Source organism: Hylobates moloch, unplaced genomic scaffold (assembly GCF_009828535.3).
Source record: "Hylobates moloch isolate HMO894 unplaced genomic scaffold, HMol_V3 SCAFFOLD_45, whole genome shotgun sequence".
In the NCBI taxonomy this organism is placed as follows: Eukaryota; Metazoa; Chordata; class Mammalia; order Primates; family Hylobatidae; genus Hylobates; species Hylobates moloch.
Genome location: NW_026652320.1, coordinates 42,089 through 63,449, shown reverse-complemented (window position 1 = coordinate 63,449; position 21,361 = coordinate 42,089). Strand labels below are relative to the sequence as shown.

At 43.5% G+C, this 21,361-nt stretch overlaps 1 protein-coding gene across 1 annotated transcript in view; it reads right to left on the bottom strand.

The window, feature by feature from the left end:
• LOC116463620 (myocardial zonula adherens protein-like) overlaps positions 1–21,361 on the bottom strand; it is a 94,015-nt gene that overhangs the window by 40,355 nt on the left and 32,299 nt on the right. Inside the window, exons 5-10 of the mRNA XM_032146798.2 lie at positions 19,386–19,499; positions 15,433–15,585; positions 12,721–12,846; positions 11,541–11,669; positions 7,294–7,373; positions 5,525–5,630 (exon numbers count right to left, since the gene is read on the bottom strand). Coding sequence (XP_032002689.1) covers positions 5,525–5,630; positions 7,294–7,373; positions 11,541–11,669; positions 12,721–12,846; positions 15,433–15,585; positions 19,386–19,499 — 708 coding nt within the window. The remainder of the gene's footprint in view (positions 1–5,524; positions 5,631–7,293; positions 7,374–11,540; positions 11,670–12,720; positions 12,847–15,432; positions 15,586–19,385; positions 19,500–21,361) is intronic.

Here is a 21,361-nt window from a genome sequence, read left to right as displayed (position 1 = left end):
TATGGCCAAGTGTAACGTCTTCTGTATAGACAGAAGTGAATAATTTAAAGCAGGGCGAGGCAGACACGTGCATACACGCACAGTTGGAAGACGATCCATGAGAATCGCTCTTAGTCTCTGTTAGTGGTAGTCCAGCTTTCAAGGACTTAGGTGGATTGGATTCTGTCCCTTTAAGTTTCTATTATCTATTTAACAAGCATACCTCCTCCCACCTTAGTAACATCTCTCTAGATGGGTCTAAATAGCCTTTGGGAAGTTTGTATTATCTGTATACCACCAGGCCAGTACAGCTATTAAGATTAGGCTGTCAGGCCAGGTGTAGTGGCTCACACCTGTAATCCCAACACTTTGAGAGGCCAAGATGGGAAGATTTCTAGAGGCCAGGAGTTGGAAGACCAGCTGAACAACATAGCAAAATCCTGTCTCTATAAATAATAATAATAATAATAATACAAAAATTAGCTGGGCGTGGGTGCACGTGCCTATAGTCCCATCTACTTGGGAGGTTGAGTGGGGAGGATCACTTGAGCCCAGGAGTTGGAGGCTGCGGGAAGGTATGATTGCACCACTGCACTCCAGCCTGAGAAACAGGGCAAGACTTTGTCTCTAAAACAAAATAAAAAACAAAAAAAGAGTGAGCTGTCACAGAATCCTCCCAGGACCAGGGGCTGGCAAGAAGTGAAGTTCCCCTGACAGTGCCCAGAGAGTCACAGACTTGGGTGCTCCTGGTCCCTGGTGACTGTCTCCCTGGCTTGCTTTCTGTTGAGCCCTTCCTATTGAGTTCACCAGCAGCTTCCCGCCTCAGGCATAGGAGCTTCTGAGGGATGCTGGCCAAATGCATGAACACGAAACCCAGCAAGGAGAGTCAGGCCACTGCTCTGATAATCCAGGACGGCGATTCTCAATCCTGGATGCATATTAGAATCACTTGTAGAGTTTTTAAAATGAAACAAAACCCAGTGCTCAGTCTGCCTCCATCCCATCTGCCAGGTTCAGGCAAGTCTTAAAGCTCCCCAGGTGATTCCAATGTGCAGCTTGGGTGGAGAAGCACTAATGAGAAAATCAATTCCTTGCACCTTTGCACTTATTAAACATCTCAATTATAGCAAAGTGGGGTAGAGTGCAATTGCTTTCAGCAAAAGAAGTCTAAAGAAAATGCCTCCTCTGCAAATGAAAAGAAACTCCCTTCAGACCCTGTTGGAAGAAACATTTCCTATATCACAAATGGCAAAGGGAAATCAAAAGAAAGACATGATAAAATGAAAGGATGCCTAATGGCTGCACTGGGAAATAGCTAAAAAAAAAAAAAAAAAAAAAAAAACCTCTTAAGAAATTACTGTTTATTCAGCTGAACAATATCCCTGCCCATTGGCAAAAATGTAAACCCACCCTCTTGGAAGGCAAATAATTTATTTTTTCCTTCAGATCACTTTCCCCTTGGCAGGAGAGCTGCTTTGGTTGGCAGCAGGTGAGCCATGGTGAGAGCAGGTAAAGAGGGTGTGAATGACTCTGTGGACTGAAGAAGTCACACTCAAAGATGTGTAAGCAGAGGGGCACTGTGGGGGCCTCAGGATGCTCTCTTACTTTTTACACTCCTCCCAGCTCTCCCAGTGCCTTTCCTGGCAATCTAAAGAATGCAGCTTGATTCAGGACCAAAGACCAATCCCAACAAAGCTTTTCAACAGGATAATAAAGGCCAAAGGCAAGACTACCCTGGAACTCGGGTGACACCAGTGGGTAAGATCCGTGCCCGCAGGGCCCATGTCTGCATGACTCCCCACTGTGTACCCAGCCCCAGCATGAAGCAGGTGCTGGTGGGTATCTGCTGAATGGATGAATGAATGAATTTCCCCTTTAGGGCTTTTTATTTCCAATCCCTTGGCATTTTTCTGTATTTTCTGGCTATAAGAGGCACACGTGGGGCTTTTTTGGCTTTGTTTTTTCATTTTTATCAAAGCCAGAATCAGCTGGAAGAACTAGTGATGGGGGAGATACCCAACCCCCTGACATCCATAACAGGAGACTTAATTCAGAAGAAAGACCTAGCCTAGTGAGAGGTACTTGGTCCCATATTTCACAGAAGACGTTTTGTGTTGTCTTTTCTCAATGAACTTGACCACGTAAGATAGGTACTAATCCTTCATTTCAAAAGGGCTCACCCCACCATGAGCCCTTCTTGCATAGTACAAGTCCTACTGTCTTCCACCATGGAAATCAAGTCATTATTAAGCTAAGGATGACAAAACTTGGGCCAGTTACTTTTTATTATTTGTTATTTTATTATTTATTATTACTATGATAGAATGATACTCCACTAAGGTGAGAAGAAACATGTTGCTTAACATTTTAGGATTCCCAAGGATCTCAGTAGTAATACCTGGATATTTTGAGCTAAACAAAAGAAGCTCATCATTTAAAAAAACTAAGCTTCCTCATGGACATTATGGCCAAAATGATACCAACAATGGATGGAGATGAGACTCTCATCCATGGTGAAAGTGAGGCTATGATGAAGACGAGCTTCCAGACCCATGTGAGGGAAGAAAAAGGGTCCCTAACATCTGCTACACTTAAAGGCTGCCTATATGCCTGGGGAGCCAGAGTTCACAGATGAAAACATACTTCTCTTCTAGAGTCAGAGTTCAAGATTCATTTCACAAGTGGCCAGTTCAGTAGTCTGGATTTTTCAAAATTTGCTCCAAGTGATCTGAAGTGATTTAGTTACGACTTTGCTGATTTTGCTCATTATGTAACATAATGATAAGGCTGAGCTCACAAAAATAGGCACAGCATAGTAAACAATAGAGAATTCTTTATATGATGAACAGTTCACTGAAGTCACCAGACTTCCTCCACACAGTCTTTAAGGTTACAGAACACAGAATTTGAGGAGGAACACTAGAGAACTTCTAAATCAACTTCTTACTTTGTAAAGAATGTACCCATGATGAAGGGCTAAATGCCTTACCAGTGCAGCCAGTATTAGAAATGTTTTGTTTTGAATGAAGAGCTGCAATTTGCCTTTGAAAGTGACACTTTGAAAGTGTCACCCAGTGGTTCTGGCCTGGCCTTGCTTCACAATACAAAATAAAGACATATTCCCTCATGTTTTCTAAGATGTGAATTCAGCTCCCATCTCTCCCTGGGCATGACTTCCCCAGTTCCCTGAATTATTCGGGTTCTCAACTCCTTTCCAACGTGGTCTTGTTCTTCTGAATGTGCTCATCTGTCCATGCCCCTTGACCATGTTTCTAACTTTTAAAAAAATATATTCACATAAATGGCTATGGCAATTGAGATTTTAAGCTATCCTTTTCTTATGTAAGTTAATGTAGTATGCTGGGCAAACACAAACTTTCTAAATCAGGCAGTAAAAATTATTAGGAATAAAAAGTGTCTCTCTCTCTATTTGTTGTTGTTGTTGTTGGTGGTGGTCTACATTCACTGTTGAAACCCAGCCAGCCCCTATGGGGTGCTAACTCTGATGGCATCCTAAATTTTAGCTGGTGATTTCTTTCCAATGACTGGGCCTTCCAGACCACAGACCACATCAAAGCTTAGAGAAGCTTATCTGGAAGATATGAAATCACAGGTAGAAAAAAGCAAAGCATGGACAGTGATCTTTATATGCATCCCTACACACACACATATACATATGTATACACATATGTATATATGTATGCACATATGTATGTGTGTGTGTATGTATGTGTACTCCTTCACTCCCTTCAAATTGGTATGTTTGTTATATTCTGGAAGTAAGTTAGGAAACAGAGAATTCTAAACTTCTTTGAAAGTGTCTTCTAAAAAAACAATGTCTCTGATTCTGGTACAGCCTTAACCTCTTACAGGTAAGGGTTTAAATGAATCAGAAGCCAACCAGTATGAGGTTTTGTTCAATAGTTCCCTAATGATTAGATACAAGAATGACACAGACACCCCCCTGTGGTGAGGTGAGAGAAATGTAGTGCTCACAGTTAAGAGACTCACATGGGGGAAAATAAGGGATGCCCTTGCCCCAGACTTCGTGGGTGTGAAATTCAAAAGCAGAAAAACTATGCCCCAACAGCCAAGGCTCACTGAGATGCTAATTGTGGCAAAGTGATGCTTTTCCTTGGAAAACACACTCCTGACATCTACCTAGTGTTGACGATAGGGCAGGATCTCCCTCCCCATTACTGTCATGGGCAGTGCTCCTGCCTGGATGCACAAAAGGATTGCAAAGGTGTGTGCATGGCTTCCTCTGCTATTCCACTGCTCCCCAGAAACTTGTGTGTGAACCAATATAAGATGTACATGATTCAACACAGTATAACTGCACTTCTCGTTTGCGGACAAACTTTTATCTAATGTATATGTTTATCCTACACACAATAAAAAAAGATGTCCCTTCCCATACTCACAATTCTCTGATCTTAACCCCACAACATTAATATCCCCAATATCTTAGAGACTAATAAAATAGATACATTTTAAATCTTCCATTTGTCTGTCATGTACATGAATTATTTATTAGAAGTAGATATGCTTTTAATTTTAATAATTCATTAATAAAACATAACTTTTTAAAGTAGTACTTTAATATAAGTAATATAAGGAAAATGTTTTTTCATTTTTCCACTGCCAACCAAATGTTTAATTAAATTGAAACCTTTTCTTTTCTTTGCAAGTTAGAGAATTAGACTCAAGGGAATTCTTATAACCCTGTTAGTACTAACTGCTCTTTTTCTATCAGATTTTTCCATCGGGTTTTTTTAATTGAGCAAGAAGAAAACTACAATAATATGTGATTAGCTTTACAGAGCACGGACTTTCTTCTTTGGAACATCACCACAAGAGAGGCAGATTATATTGACACAAATTAAAAAAAAATTTGTTCCTCTTAGAGAAATAGAAATGTTCAACTTACCCGTTTTTTCATTTAGAAAAGAATAGTAAACTATGCCCATACAGTAAATGTATAGCTTGGTTTCCTGTTACAGAGATAGTTAGGAGAGAAAGGATGGTGGCAAAGGAAAAGGAAGAAGAAACAGGAATGGGAGAAGAGAATGAGGAAGGAGGGAGAAAAAAAGAGAGAAACAGACAAGGAAAGGGAATGAAAGACAAACCCAGAAAAGGATAAAGGACAAGAATGGTAGCCGAGAGAGACAGACAGACGGCTGTGGAGACAGTGCGGGGACCTGGGCTAAGTTCACCCTTCCCATCACCCCCTTGGGTCCCCCTGAGCTGTGGGTACCCACTCAGGCTATCACTGTCCTTTCACAGTGGGTGAGCTTATGAACTGTACTTTCCAGCTTTCTTAACTGTAACCTTTTGACCTGAGGAAACCCCTCTTTTAGGGGCATCATCGTCATCAGTCCATGGGGGACATGTGGGGAAATCCCACTCTGGGCCTAGATGGCAGTGGCCTGAGCACCTCGGCTTGTGAGCCACAGGAAATGGAGAGGCAAGGCAGACTTGTTCTGGGGATGCTTCCCCACCACAGGAAGCAATCCCAGGCCTGTGGCCTTTTGCAGATGCTTACCTCCTCGACCATCTTCTTGACTTTCTTCTGCTGGCAATGCACCATGTCATCTAGGTGTCTGATCCGCTCACGGAGGCTGGCTGATGCCTCCTCCAACTGCTGATACCTAACACAAATAGGAGAAAAAAGCAAATGAGTCCTAAACCAAAGCAGCAACAGCAGTAGCAACAGTCACAGCTTTAAAGAATATTGCCAAGAAGGCCAGGCATGGCGGCTCATGCCTGTAATCCCAACACTTCAAGAGGCCAAGGCAGGAGGACTGCTTGAGACCAGGAGTTTGAGACCAGCCTGGGCAACATGCCGAGACCCCCATCTCCACAAAAATAAATAAATAAAAATAGAAAACATGTATCTTTTGGGGAAGGTTTGGTAAAAAAAAAAACTGTAAATTTAAAAAAAATTTAAAAATACTGCCAAGAACAAGAAATCAAACCCTAAGATCCATTCTTCTTACTTTATGTGATGACCACACAAAGTAGTGTGATTACTAACAAACTACCACACCAGAGGAGCACAGGACTATTTTTCAAGTTCCCATTTGCAAGTTTTATCCCATATAAGGATGATTATTTTCCAGGGACTGAGAGATAATTTTTTTGCACCATTTACAGATCTGAGAAGCTCTCTGTTTTTGGGGGTTAGTAACATATTGGAACATCCAGTAAATTACTTTGATGGGGGTACGGGGAAGAAGGAGTCTAGCAACACAATAAAATATCTGAAATCAATGGCAGGGTACCGAAAAGTCTAGAATCACTGTTGCTCTCCATATCCTTTATTTTTGGCAAATGTGGGACAAGCTGAAAGACCTTCTCTACATCCAAACAGAGCAAGCCACATCACAAAACATTTCATACTTTTGTTTTACAACAGCACAACTTATTCTCCAACATTGCTTGGACTCTTCAGTTCTCTGGGGCCGCTGGGGCTGGGCACCAGAGGAAAGGTCTGGTGGTCTAGTTCCCGTGCCCCATCTCTGCCTCAGCACTATGTTAATGACTAGCAAGCCTCCTATAACTTTGAAAACTCTGAAATTGCAAATGAGGAAGGAAAAATGGGTATTTTTTCAGCACATACTATTTGGCAGGCAGCAAGCCCAACAGTTCTCTTAACAATAGCAACCTAGTGAGATGGGCACTGTTATCACCATCATACCCATCTCCACCGTTTAAAGATGAATTTCCATGTGGCACAAGCATGACTCAGGGAGGTTAAGTCACTTGCCCAAAACACTCAAATCATCTCAACCTTGTTTTCCTTCACTAGAGACCCCTGAATGGCCTCTCTGCATTTTGATTTCCAGAAGAGACAGCATACTATTCCGTGTTTTTCATGTAGGGCTTTATATACTCACTGCCATAGGATAATGCAAGGTTTTACTAAGCAAAGTTTGGAAACAAAGAAAGATGTTTTAAAACTGGTTTCCAAAGCAAATGGTATTAGTCACAGTTGATGAGTTTTCTCATCAACAAGGTGTATCCTGTGGAGTTCAAGGCGATGGAGAACATTAATAGACTGAACTTTTGCACTTGTGAAAGTATTTGACGTGTTCCACTACACTAACAACCAGCCATGATCTGCAAGATGTGGCTGGAGGCTTCCAAAGAAACTTGTTCCATATTGGAAACTCTCAGCCCAATGTTATGTATGCTTAAGTCTGTAATAAGGGACAACCACACCAATGAAAATGCAAGGGTCAAATGAGGTCATAAAAACACAGCGTGTCCACAACCTAAATCCATTACAAGACCAAAGGCATTACATCTCACCTTTCCTTGTCAGAATCAGTTAACTCCCCAGACATTTCTGTTTCATGTTCTAGGAGTTGAAGTTGCAGTTGATGACGTTCCTAAAACAAACAGAAACTGATATTTTAATCAATGGATCCCAAGTTTGACAGAGAATGTCTATTTAGCAATTCTAGCACTAGGGAGTCCAAGTCTACATGACAGCCCCTAGGTTTTACACACTTGCTCAGCAAAGTCCAAACAAGGCTCAAAACTACCAAGTCTGTTGTTGTGTATTTATAGATATATTTATGGGTCAGAGACAAACATCCCAAATAAAACCATTCGAGATTCATTTTCCAAAGTATTCCATCAGCCCAGGCACAGTGAAAATTTATAGCTCCAAATAATGATAATCAATACTTTAAATTGGTGGCTTGTGATACTGCAAAATTCTTTATTATTTTCTGAATCATCAAGAAAAGAGGCTCTGGAATTCTGGCAATATCCTATATTCTAACCTGTGGTGTTTACACAGGTGTATTCACTTGTAAAAATATGTTGTGATCAGAAAAATGGCCCTCCAAAGATGTCCATGTCCTGATTCCTGAATCCTATGTGTTATCTTACATGGAGAAAGGAACTCTGCAGATGTGATTAAGTTAAGGATCTTAAAATGGGGAGATCCTGGGTTATCCAGTTGGGCCCTTCTAAGGAGGAGGCAGCAGGGTTAGAATCAGAGGGAAGGAGCCTGGAAGATGCTCTGCTACTGCCTCTGAAGCTGCAGGAGGGGGCCACAAGCTGAGGAGTACAGGTGGCCTCCAGAAGTTAGAGAAAGCGGGAAGTGCATTCCCTTCTAGAGCTTCCAAAAGGAATCCAGCTCTGCCAACACCGGGATTTTAGGACTTCTGACCTCCAGGAATGTAACATAACATATTTGTGTTGTTTTAAGCCACTAACCTTGTGGAAATTTGCTATGGTAGCAATAGGAAACATACGTGCACCAAGCTGTGCACTTTGTACACTTTGCTATATATATGTATATTTAGAGGTTTGCCCAAAAAAGGAATCTGGAATTATTTCTTTGGACAAAGCTGAAAAATGTTCATAAAAACATGGTTCCCGTCATAACTGAAATTGCACTAAAAATACATTACAGATGTTAGCATTAACAAATTTCCTTAAAATGGAAGTTTATCAAATCCCGCTCACTAACTGGGAGATTATTTTACTTTAGGTCCTTCTCTAAGAACTAATGTTCCTCATCTTTATGTTCAGAAATTCCACCCAGCAAACTCTTACTAGCTACATAGATTCCAAACCTCTTTTCTACCAAATTATTAAAAGCAAATCTTTGAAAATTTAACTGCCACAACTTCTGAAGCTGTAAGCAGTGGTATATCAAGAGGTAGGCCAAAGGGGTGGGGAAGCAGTCCACCTTGAGCAGGAAGAATATATTATCTCTGAAATATTTTAAATAACAAAGGTGATCAACTTTGACTGGGGTTTTGTTACTGTTTTTAAATCTCTACAGCAAATGCATTCTTATGGCCTGGCCTGAGCAGAACATTCCTCCTGCCCCTATGTGGTTGGAAGTTTTACATTAAGCCCTGAAATAACAGTGATAAAAGCTTTCACAAGTGAATGCCTCCCTCCAAAAAAAAAAAGAAAGAAAAAGGCTGTCATAAAGTAGAGCAAGTTCTAACTTACAGCACACTTTTAAAATTTGTTTTAAATTGAGGTACAATAAATCTTAAGTGCACACTGCACAATTATTTCTTACATTTGTAAACACCTGTGAAACCACTGCCCAGATTAAGGCATAGACTATTTTCTGTTCCCCAGAAGGGTGCCTGGTAGAGAACACTCCTTAAAAGATTTTTACTGATCAGAAAAAAAAGGTGTTTGAAATAAAATGCTCAACAAGAGAAACAGTAAACTAAGGTATATGGCAGAGAAGCCATTCAAAAGCACATGGTTTGTCCTTGAGCAAAATCCAAAACTGACAGCAGGATACGTACACTGCCACAGCCCTGCCTAGGGACATGCCGTTCACGTAGTGTGAGACAGGGATTTGGCCAGATTCCTGCTCTCAAAGATTTATCCCTGAAAAGGAAACAGCGTAAATTGGCCTATCTAATCTCAGTTCAATAAATAGAGCATTTCTCTAGCCTAAATGGAAAGGAAAATTTAGAGAAAGGACAATAAATTTCCAATCACTAAAGAAGAAGCCAACACCACTTGGGGAAGGTTTTGTGTTTCCTAAATGCTGGCAGGGAGGGCTGGCCTTACCAGCTTCCTGGCTCTACCTGTTCACCCCACATGAGGGTTCCATATGAAAATCAGTTGTGAACGACAAGAAACTTTCAGAACCTCAAGAGTACAATGAAGATAAGCATAAAATGGGTTGAGCTAAAGACAACCTGACTCTGAGGGCAGACACCCAGGCAACCTCGTAACAAAGTAAAAATCATAGCCACAAATGATTGAACCCTTACTATAAACGAGGAACCATGCTTAGCACTTGGCGTGGATTTTTCTCATTTATTGCCCACAAAAGCCCTAAGAATAAGAAGTTACCATTATCAGCATTTTATAGAAGTGGAGACTGAGTTTGGAAAAATCAAGTAACTGCAAAAAAACTAGAAAGAGACACGAGATTCAAACCCCCAGGCTGTCTGATTCTAAAGCCTATGTTCGTAACTACCACCTGTGGTCTCTCTGTATGATGGCGTCTCCCCAGACCACCCCGCTATGCTGCCTGCTCACCTTGCTTCTTTATGCTGCAGGAAAACCTGCCGCCCAGAGAGACAGCATCTGAGTTAAGTGGCATCTTCTGCTGTTATAGGAGGTCAGTAATGTGGGAGGAAGCTCACCCAAGTTCTTTTTTTTTTTTTTTGAGATGGAGTTTCACTCTTGTTGCCCAGGCTGAAGTGCAATGGCACGATCTTGGCTCACTGCAACCTCCACCTCTCAGGTTCAAGCAATTCTACTGCCTCAGCCTCTTGAGTAGCTGGGATTACAGGCAAGCCACCACACCAGGCTAATTTTTTATATTTGTAGCAGAGATGGGTTTTCACCATGTTGGCCAGGCTGGTTTCGAACTAGTTCACCCAATTCTAGAAAGCCCCCTTGTTGCCCAAACTTCTCCACCACCCGCTCTGGTCAATACTAATGTTAGTCCTGACTAAGCCAATCATCTACTCTTCAATAAAAGATGGAATTCTGTTTTCCCAGGGAGTAGAAGTGAGATTGTAATTGACTCTTTAGTTTGCCCAAGTCTCTCCCAAGTAAAAAGCTAAAGAGCTAAAAAGAAGCACCCAGTGAGCTCTGAAGCTCCAGAGAACTGAATTTAATGCAGTTCCCATAGTGGTGACACCTCACCTTGTGAGGGGACAGTAGAGGGGCTTATGCTGCAAACACCTGAGGTAAAGCGACCTCTTCTCAGCATCGCATGAAGCCTGATAGTGACCTTGCTCTCACTGTCCCTCCTCTGCCTCCATCATCAGATTGGAGATTCTCGGCATCCCGAATGAGTCACAGGGTGCTAATAATGTCAGGGTCTTGGCAGGTCACTGCTCTCTGCAACTCATATGCAGCCAGGGAGCCCCAGAAATCAGCCACAGCCTTGGCCCTGAACTCCTGGGTCCAGAAGTCAGCCGTCACCTGCTAAAGGTCACCCATCCTTTCTCTTCCTTCTGTTCCTTCCTTTCCTCTTTCGTTTCTCCCACCACTTCCTCCCTTTCCTCCACTTCCTACTTAATTCCTGGCTGCTTCTCTTTCTCTAGACAGGCTTCATTATCCTAGCTGAGCTCCTGCCTTCCTCAGGTCCCCCCACCCCACTCATCAGCCTGCTTACGACACCTAGAGAAATGGGGCCTCCCCACTCCCTCAAGTCCCCAGCGTGTCAAGGAAAAGCCAACCCTTGAGACACAAGCCCCAGAAACAACAGGGTTGCTGTGTTGATGTAACACCTAAATAGGGCTTGATAATTCAGTGGATAAACTAAGTTTATGCCTGGGGCACCAGCAAAGCCAGGCTGCTAAAATATTAATTTTTCTAAAGAATCTCAAAAGTAATATTTTTAAAAGCATTAAAATAGTTACCATGGGAAAAATGAGAACTTTGTTGGACTTTCTTATACTTTATTTTATAGCTTTGTCTTTTTTTTTTTTTAATCACAAATTTGGGAGGTGAGAGGAATCCATATCCAGGGCTTCTCGTATCTCAGATGGACCTGCAGGGAAAAGTTTGGGCAAGTGGGCAATAGGCCCAACGCTGTGTCCTACCTTTTCCATGCGCTCAATCAGCCTGTCCAGCTCCCCGATCCTCTGGTCTTTCTCCTCTAGGCTGATCTCTGCCGCTTGCATCTTTTTATTGGCTTCTTCAATTGCTTTCAGAAAACTATTGGTTTCCTCCTGCAAAAGAAATATACTCTCCTAAGTACAGGCATGGAGTACCGAGGCTACTCACCGGGATCCAAGCAGCTCTGGCCTTGCTAGATCATGATTTCTCTTTAAAACATGACCTTGGAACCTGAAAGTGTCTCACAGATCATGAACTCAACCTCATGGTTCTGGTTCTCACCTATGAATAAAGATATATCGTGTGACTGGTTAATGGGCCTCACTACTTTTTTTTTCTATTTTTTCCCTTGAGTTTTTATAGCCAAAAGGTGTAAAAGAGGCCTACAAATGTTTGATAACATTGAGTAGGTGCTCAGAATGTCATTGTATTAACCAGAAGTGTTAAGGGAATTAGAACCAGATCTGGAATCGAATGCAGAATTCCCAGATCCTTCTCCCATAATGCAATGCATCAGCTCATTACTAACAAGAAAATCTTGTCAATCATCAGAACATGTATTAAGCCTCTAAGGACACAGATGAACCAGACATGGAGTCCCTGCCTTCAGGAACTTATAATCTCCTGGAAAAGACAAGATGTGAGATGCACAGCCCCACTCTAATGGCAGGTATAAAAGAATTCCACAGTAAAAGCAGAGAGAGAGTGAGCTTCCTAAGGACAGCTAATACTTTTGGCTCCATGACCGGGAGAAACTGCCTGCATGGAGAGGGTGGCATTTAAGGTTTTTAGGGAGCTTAGGCAAGAGCAAGGACAGGGAAGGAGGAAATTTCAGGTAGAGAGAAGCAAATGGAGGGAGGGAGGGCACAGCTGTGGGCAAGCCCAGGGTTTGCTTAGATGCTGGCAAATTGTCAGATGAGCTAGAAAAAGGTGTGTATTTGGAGACAGAGACAAGGGGCTATTCTGAGCAGGGACAGGGATGAATAAAGGCAGAGGGGAAGAGGGGAGGGGAGTGAATGAGCAGAGGAATAATTCCTTGATCCCTTACCCACGGCCGAGTCCACTAACCCACCTCTAAGAATAAACACTACTACGTAAACATCACCAATAATAATGAACCAACAACTCCCTGTTAGTTAACATCGGCAGCTACAACACACACACCAGAAGAGCCTCCTTCTCGGCACTGTGCTTCCTCTGTTCTTCCTGCAGCTTCTCTTCATACTGGCTGTACAGCTTCTTGGTCATCTCTCGCATCACCTCGGCATTGGCTTCTTGGGAAGATTCCACCTACAAAGAGACTCATTTCAGAATGACAGCTTTTGCAGGGCCCAGGAGAATTGGCAGCTTCCAGTCTGTGCATTTCATGTGGGGACTCAGAGAGGCAGTGAGCCCATCCACTGGGTTCTGCAGCAGAGAGACGCAGCAGGACCTAACAGGGAAAGGGAGGAAGAGAGGTGAGCAGAGCCACAGAAAAATAAAAAGTGGCATTTCACATGAATTTTGGGGGCATTCTCAGGACAAAGGTATGCTCCACATGAGTGACTTTTTCAAAAGGTAGAAACTTATTTCTCTAAGCAATCTCATCAGTTGCATTGGCCAAGGCAATTTCTAGGTAAGACCAGCTAAGCTCAAAGGAGAAATCTGGACTCACCCTTTCCACACCTTTGTCCTTTCCTAAACGTTGCTTTTGGAAACATTCCAACCTAGCGTGGGGAACACTAAGCTGGCACCCCTAGTGCTGAAGCAGGCCTGGCTTAGGAGGTGAGAAAAAGTCAGTGGAGTTGCAGGTGGGCAGGGCTTAGGTTGGTGGTGGCTGGTGCTTCCTGTTTGCCAGGCCACGTCCTCACACAGACTTCCTGCTATTGATTTTATGCTGAGGAAGGTTTGCAGTCATCCCCTCCTTCCAGGTTATTGCCTATTGCAGAGAGCTGAGTTTGCTGCATACCTAAACTCTGGAAAAGGGAGGCATTCTTCAAACTCAATAGGTTACATGATGTTTATTTCCAAGATGTGACAGGTCTCTCTTGACACCCTTGACTTCTCCCTTCTCATCAGTGGGCAAGTGTTGGCACCATTTAGTCCCAAAGTGGAAAATCCTGAGCAGAGCTTATGACCAGCTGAGAGAGACCCTGTGTGCTGTGAGCTCCATTTGCAGTGCGTGCACAGCTTGCTGGAAGGGCTCTGTCCCTGGAGGCCCATTCACTCTGCATCCAGGTCATGTAACATACCCTGAGTTCCTGAAGCTTTTTTTTTTTTTTTTCAATTTGGGGAGTAAAATATGAGGAGTAGGAAAAATCTGTTTAACTCCACTGTCAGGATGAAAACAAGCATCAGTCTCTTAAACAGGCAACTGTGGGCTGGAGTTAAAGCCCTGGACTCCAGGGAAGCAGCCAGATTGCCAAGCAGCCTAATGATGTCCCCAGATGCCTGGTGACAGGCCACCTCTGGAACCAAAACGACTGAACAGGACACTCACATAGAGTAGACACTCAATAAATATTTGTGGAATGAATGATTGAATAAATCCCCTAAGCTGAAAAAAAAATACTTAAATCAGCAATTTCAGGCTTTTTTAGTAATATAAACTTTTTTCACCCCCAAAGTAACTCTTACTGAGAAAGGCAATATATAGAAAAGAAGAACTGCCCTATTAGAAGTGAACATAGAGAGGAGATGATCTGTTCCATGTCTGTGGCAGGTCAGGTGAACTGGCAGCAGATCCCCAGGGCGGCAATACAGAGACTGGGCGGCGGACTGGCAGCCCCTCCTCCCCACCCAGCCCACCCCTGTGAAGGGGCCCACACTTCCCAGTTTGTCTCCCTAACTAAATTACCAATGGTATGAACTTTCACTCCCTCACATATTCTGCTTTGAGCAATAAACTATGTGGATACGCTACCCATAAGATAGCCTAAGTCTCTGCAGAGCAAAATTTTCAAACCACAGACTTACATAAAAAGGAATTCATCCAAGATACAATTTATTAAGTGCCCTCCAGGAGCCATTCATGGATCTGCTCCTGTCACCGGGTAAGAAGTCTATCCAGGGTTTAAATTTGGGAGGTCCACTAATGCCTCTAGGGCATTAGAAGTCCAGCTAAGGAATGCTCCCAGCCTAGGAGGCCAAATGGGACATTCCCCAGTGCCCCTAGTCACCCACCAATTTTCTTCTTGAGAAAATTGTACTTGGGGTACAGCCCAAGTACCAGCTAATTGTGTGCCCCTCAGCTCTTTATTGTCAAGCCAAACAGAAAGGCCTTGAGACCTCAAAGAAAATCTATACAGTGAAGAGAGAGATCTCCAAGCCTTCTGACATCCCAGATCTGTGGGCATCCCAAGCGTCTTCTCAGTAACATAACAACAGCACCACGGTGAGTGTCTAAAGAGCCCTTGAGGCCACCGGAGGCCAAGAAAGGCATGCCCAATAGGGGCATTTATGGAGCAGCCCCAATCTGGGCCAAGCATGGTGGCTCATGCCTATAATCCCAGCACTTTGGGAGGCCAAGGCAGGTGGATCACCTGAGGTCAGGAGTTCAAGACCAGCCTGGCCAACATGGTGAAACCCCTTCTGTATTAAAAATACAAAAATTAGCTGGGTATGGTGTCACATGCCTGTAATTCCAGCTACTCAGGAGGCTGAGACACAAGAATTGCTTGAACCCGGGAGGCGGAGGTTGCAGTGAGCCATGATTGTGCCACTGCACTCCAGCCTGGGTGACAGAGCGAAACTCTGTCTCAAAAAAAAAAAAAAAAAAAATCCAATGAAGAAGAGAATGGAGAAAAGGAAATGGAAAGGTTGAAGATGGGAAGAGAAAAGGGAGAAGTGAAGAGGAGAAAGGTTCATAGAAAATAAATCTAGGCTTTCATACTCCACCTTCATTTTCAGCAGCTGGTTTTCAACTTGTGCTACCTCCAACTGCCTCTGCTTTTCCCTCAGCTTGTCCATGGATGCTTCATACGTCTGCTGCAGATTTCTGATTTGATCCTTAATGTTGCTGTTTTCCAAAGTCACATCCACAAGAGTTTTCTGTGAGGATAAAAATAAAAACAAAACCAGATCGGGTGGCGTGAAAACACATGGGCTGCGCCATGCGCTGGGGCATCCCCTTATCATTAACCACTGGGGTAGCTGTCCTAGGCTACAGCAGCTGCCAGTCTGGGACCCTGTGTTATGAGGGACTGCGGGTCTCCCATGGTGGCCAAGAGGTCTGCCCCTGTAGCTTGGTGGGACTGAAAGCCTCTCCCATACCATCCCATAGCTGCTGTCAACACCACTTGCCACTGCTTAGGATGGATGGAAATGGATTAAAATGAAGTCCTTCCAAGGAAAAGTGTTATAATACATCATTTCACATGGGAAAAAAAACAGATTTGAAAATAGTAAATATAGTACAATCCCATTTTGAAAAATATGTATAAGCATTGGTTCAAATATATGTTTATGCACTGCGGGGAAAAGACTAGGAGGAAATCCGAATGATAGTTTTCACTATGTGACAGGGCTATGGATATCTATTTTCTTATTTATTTTTTCTGTATTTTCCAAATTGCCACAATGAAATCAGAAAACAACATATGAGCTTTATAGAATAGAAATATTCCTCTTTTTATTCTTTTTCTTTTTTGTTGTTGTTTTTGAGACAGATCCTCACTCTGTCGCCCAGACTGGAGTGCAGTGGCCCGATCTCGGCTCACTGCAACCTCCGCCTCCCAGGTTCAAGCGATTCTCCTGCCTCAGCCTCTCAGGTAGCTGGGACTACAGGTGCCTGCCACCACACCTGGCTAATTTTTGTATTTTTAGTGGAGATGGGGTTTCACCATATTGGCCAGGCTGGTCTCAAACTCCTGACCTTGTGATCCACCTGATTCGGCCTCCCAAAGTGCTGGGATTCCAGGTGTGAGCCACCACCCCTGGCCTCCTCTTTTTCTTAAAAGAGCTATCCCTCTGCGCTTCTAGACCGCCTGCCAGGATAGTGACAACATGACTGAGAATACTCGCATACCTGCAAACATTTCACCTTCCTCCCTTAGGCAGAGAAGGGAAGTAATAAAGAAGTACTAAGGAACAGAATTTGGTAATGCAGACAAGTGATTTTTGCTCCAGGCCACACTGAAGCAAGGATATTTAAATCAATAGTGTTGGCCATGCGTGATGGCTCATGACTGTAATCCCAGCACTTTGGGAGGCCGAAGTGGGAGGAGCACCTGAGCCTGGAGTTCAAGACTAGCCTGGGCAACTACAAAAAAAATTTAAAAACCAGCTAGACATAGTTGTGTGTACCTGTAGCCCCAGCTCCCCAGGAGGCTGAGGCATGAGTATCACTTGAGCCTAGGAGGTTGAGGCTGTAGTGAACTATGATCACACTGCTGCACTCCAGCCTGGACAACAGAGAAAGACCCCATCTCTAAAAATATAATAAAAAAGAAAAAAAAATGGTGTTGCTATTTACTGCTGTGGTTTCTACTTGGGTAACTCTCCTTAGAGATAAATGGCCTCCACAGAATCCCTGCCGTTGGAAAGGCATCTTCTACTATGTCCTCAGTCATCTACAACTTCACATTAGAAGATGTGAAAACCCTGGTGTTGGGCACTGTTTCTAACGCCTCTGTGCTCTTATCTAGATGATCAGTCTCTGAAGCTTCTTCAATTCCTCAGCCTCTACTTTGGACAATATAAGCCTTTCACTCCTAAACCTACTTGAATCAAGAAAAAGAATTTCTGAAGGAGGTGATTAGATACTAAAGGAAATACTGAAGCCATTTGGAAGCATGGAGGCACAGAACATTTGAGCTTCAAGGGGCTTTAGAAACCACCTAGGCCAGCCACCCACTCCCCCAGCCCCACTGGCTTCACAGATTCTACTCTTGTATCCATACAAAAACCTACACTCTGGCCCAAGAGACCAGGATTCTTCTAATCCTGGCTCTGTCACTAGGTAGGCATCTTGCTCATGTCATTTTTCTCTGTTGGCCTCAGTTTGTTGATTCATAAAACAAAGGGATTAGAGATCCTCTCAGTTCTTTCTAGCTCTGACATTCTATGGAATCAAACCAAGGGTCTGGTCTCCCTGTCAGTAATAATGAAAGTGGATAGAGTGGGCCAGCAGAAGAGGCTGGGATCTTGCATAAGGAAGAAGCCAGCTCTCTTCAGACTCGGTCCACCAGGTACCCGAGTGGTCCTCAGCATCAGTGCCTAACACCATGCATCAGCACCTAACACCATGCATCAGCCCTCTTCCTCTAGCAGGTTGAGTTTCCTGCTGTGACATGGCTTCTCCTTCTCCTTCTCCTCCTCCTCCCCCCGCACCTCCCCTCCCCCTCCCCTTCCCCTCCCCCTCCCTCTCCCTCTCTCTTTGTCTCTCTCTTTCTCTTTCTCTGAGCGGTTTTAGCTATAAGGCTCCTTTGGCTGTCTAGGACTAAGAGTCTGCACGATAACTAGGAACCAGTCAAGGTGCCTGGGTCAGAGCTGGCCCAGCTCAAACAGCTGACCTCTGCAGTAAATGCCAGAGTGTTGCCAGATGGCAAAGCAGAAGAATTGCCAGAAAATACTGGCAAATATATTTTTTTTTCTGGGAAGAAAAACCAGAGATGTAGTACAAATACCAACTAAGTCTGTACTCAGGTGAGATAAAGCCCTCGCTGGTGGGCTGGGAATGAGACGGCGTCCAAAAGGGGAGGAAGGGAGCCTTGGCAAGCCCCCCCGACCACAGGAGGAAGGAAAACAAGGGCTACTGAGCAAACTAGACCCAGTGGGGCTTGGCCTGAGGCCAGGGGAAAGCTGGCATACACTCAAGAGAGCCAGGAAAAGGGTGGGACTCAGAGGCCCCACCAGAAATGGGCATCGCAGACAAACCCAAACACGAGGCCACCCGGACCCACTCCAGGACAGTGGCCGAGACTTGCTGTTGTCATTGCTGCCATACCAACTGTTATCAGAGAATTAGGGGAAGTGGAGAATCCCAACATGAAAATGTATTTATCTAATAAATTACTTATATAGAACCAGAAAGGATTTGAAATAGCTTTTGGAACTTTTGAGAGGAGGGTAAAAAGATAAGAGCCAAATAAATTTGGAGGAGAGGTAAAAACTATTGTTCATATATTTGGAAATGAAGACCAAGGGAAGCTATTTCAAATACATATAATGCTTTGTTTTGAACATATTCAAGTTAATTTGCATGCAGGGGACTTGTAAGAGTAAGAATGGGAAGCACCTGAATGGTTAGCTCCTAGTAAATCAAATCAACCAAGAAAACAATCCCTCAAAGTGAGATAACAACACACATTTTCACAAATAGAAGATACTGGGTCTTTCTGTTTCCCTGTCTGCTACTACAAGATGTGGAATATCCACGATTCTTTCTGCTACAAAATAATTTCTAATTATAAAAAAGTGTTTACAGGCCTTTTTTATATTGCTTGCCATGAAGGAGTACAGATTGTCTTTGGTGAAGTCTGTGTTATTCTGTGATTAGGTGGCACTTCCTGTGGCACTGGGGCTGGAGGAAGAGGGCTGATGTGCAGGGTTAGGCACTGATGCTGAGGACCACTCGGGTATATGGTGGAGCAAGCGACATCTCTCACACTAAACTCAGGGTCTAAATTCCCTTTTCAGTGAGAGCAAAAACAAAGCCTTAGAGTCTCAGCTTGGAAATGCTTCCTTCAGTTTCCTTCACTGTCTTCTGGGCACAGTCTTCACAGTGGTTCTGCTTAAAGAATTCTAAATGATGAGATGAGGATGTTCTGTGACTTATTTTTCTACAAAGGCACAGGCCCCACTCTTGATTAAGCTGGGTTGCCCCGTCACAGCAGTAAGCAGATGAGTACCTGCAGGCCAATGGAATCCGACGCCAAGGCTGAGTTCATGGCATTAAAACTATCCAGGGCAGATGACTGGGTTTGGATGTGATTCTCCAGATACTCCTGCTGAGCATGGGAAACCTGGACAGATCGAGGAGACAGTCACACAAAATCAATCCCTACACGTTCATGACAATCTTCAGCTAGGCTGGAACTTTCTTCTGTTAGAAGCCACATATACTTCAACAATATCTAAAGTAAAGCTTTAAATTAAAAGTCAACATCTGCATGACCCAGAGAGAAGGGCAAGAATCATCTTCCTTTGGATAGTGTTTACTCACAGACCCTCGCTTAGCCCTCTCAACAACACTGTGCAGGAGTCAGAACCTTGTCCTCTGCAAGGAAGAAAACAATCAGAGAGGTTATGTGATTTGCTCACTGTCAAACAGCTCAGAAGTGGCACTCCTAGAACTAGAACCCAGTTGAAATAACTTCCGCAACCACCTTGCTCTTTGAGGTCACCATGGAGAGAATATGCTTTGGTCTCACTCAATTCTCAAGAGTTGTTTTTGTAATTCCACCACTTTGGGAGGCCAAGGCAGTCGGATCACCTGAGGTCAAGAGTTCGAGACCAGCCTGGCCAACGTGGTGAAACTCTATCTCTACTAAAAATACAAAAATTAGCCAGGCATGGTGGTGCACGCTTGTAATCCCAGCTTCATGGAAGGCTGAGGCAGGCAAATCGCTTGAACCCGGGAGGCTGAGGTTGCAGTGAGCCAAGGTTGCAGTGAGCCAAGGTTGCAGTGAGCTGAGATGGCGCCATTGCACTCCAGCCTAGGTGACAACAGTGAAACTCTGTCTCATTAAAAAAAAAAAAAAAAAAAAAAAAAAAAAGTTGTTTTGTTGCTGCTGTTGTTGCTGCTGTCTTTGTTGGGTGTGTGTGTTTAACATGTCTGAGTCAGAAGCCAGTCTTGACCTAGATACTGGCAAGAGGCTAGATACAATTAGGACTGAGGATAGAAGTCCCCAGGAAGGCCCCCGATGTGGCCTCTGGGAGCAGCAGAAAGCAGCCCCGGCACAGCAGAGCAGGAGGTGTACTCTGGGGAGTGGAGACAAAATCGAAGCAGCAAGCCAGGCCCAGGAGCATGTGGCAGCTTTGTGTTCAGCAGTGTGTTTCAATAGCAATAATTTAGCAATCTTAATCTGGCTGCAGTAGGTAGGATGGCATGGAGAAGGAGGAGACCTGTAGGCAGAGAGACATGGTTTCTGGGACAATTCTAGCATGAGAAAATGAGGATGTGTAGGAGATGGTGATGGAAAGCAAGGAGCAGAGTCTTGTTTATGCATCTATTGCAAATCCAATTCTTTGGCTTTGATGACAGTCGTTGGTGTCTGACAGTCATGGCAGAATGACTTTCCATAAGCAGGTGAGAATTTCACAAATGTCCTCCCACATGCCAGTGGGAATGGGCTGGGTAGATATGTTTATGTAGCCCCACTCCTATAATCAAGAAAGGGGGAAGGGAGACACATTTACATAGCCCCACTCTATAATCAAGGTAGTAGGTGTTACTTAAGCACTCAATCTCACAGCCCAGCCATAAATTGAACTCTAATGCATGACTGTTGTAACTGCCCTTCTTTCCCACAGATATTAATTCTCATGGAAGGTATGTCATATAGACAGGGACTTTTATCTTTGGGATTATTAATAACAAATTTTTTTAAATGTCCACAAGCTTTAGCTTGGCTAAACTAGAGGAAGGTTATTTTTCTTAAATTTTTGAGTAGGTAATACACTCACATGGTGCAAACATTTAAAAAGTATAAAGTTACTTTATATTTTTATAAAAAGTTACCACCGTGCTCAGTTACCACCCTGCCCATCCCTGCCTCCCAATTAGAAACAGTTGTTAGTTACTTTCTGCATTATCCTTTTAGTAACTTTTTGTGCACACACAGAACAATCCTAATATGTTTATCTTCTCTTCCTGTTTTATACA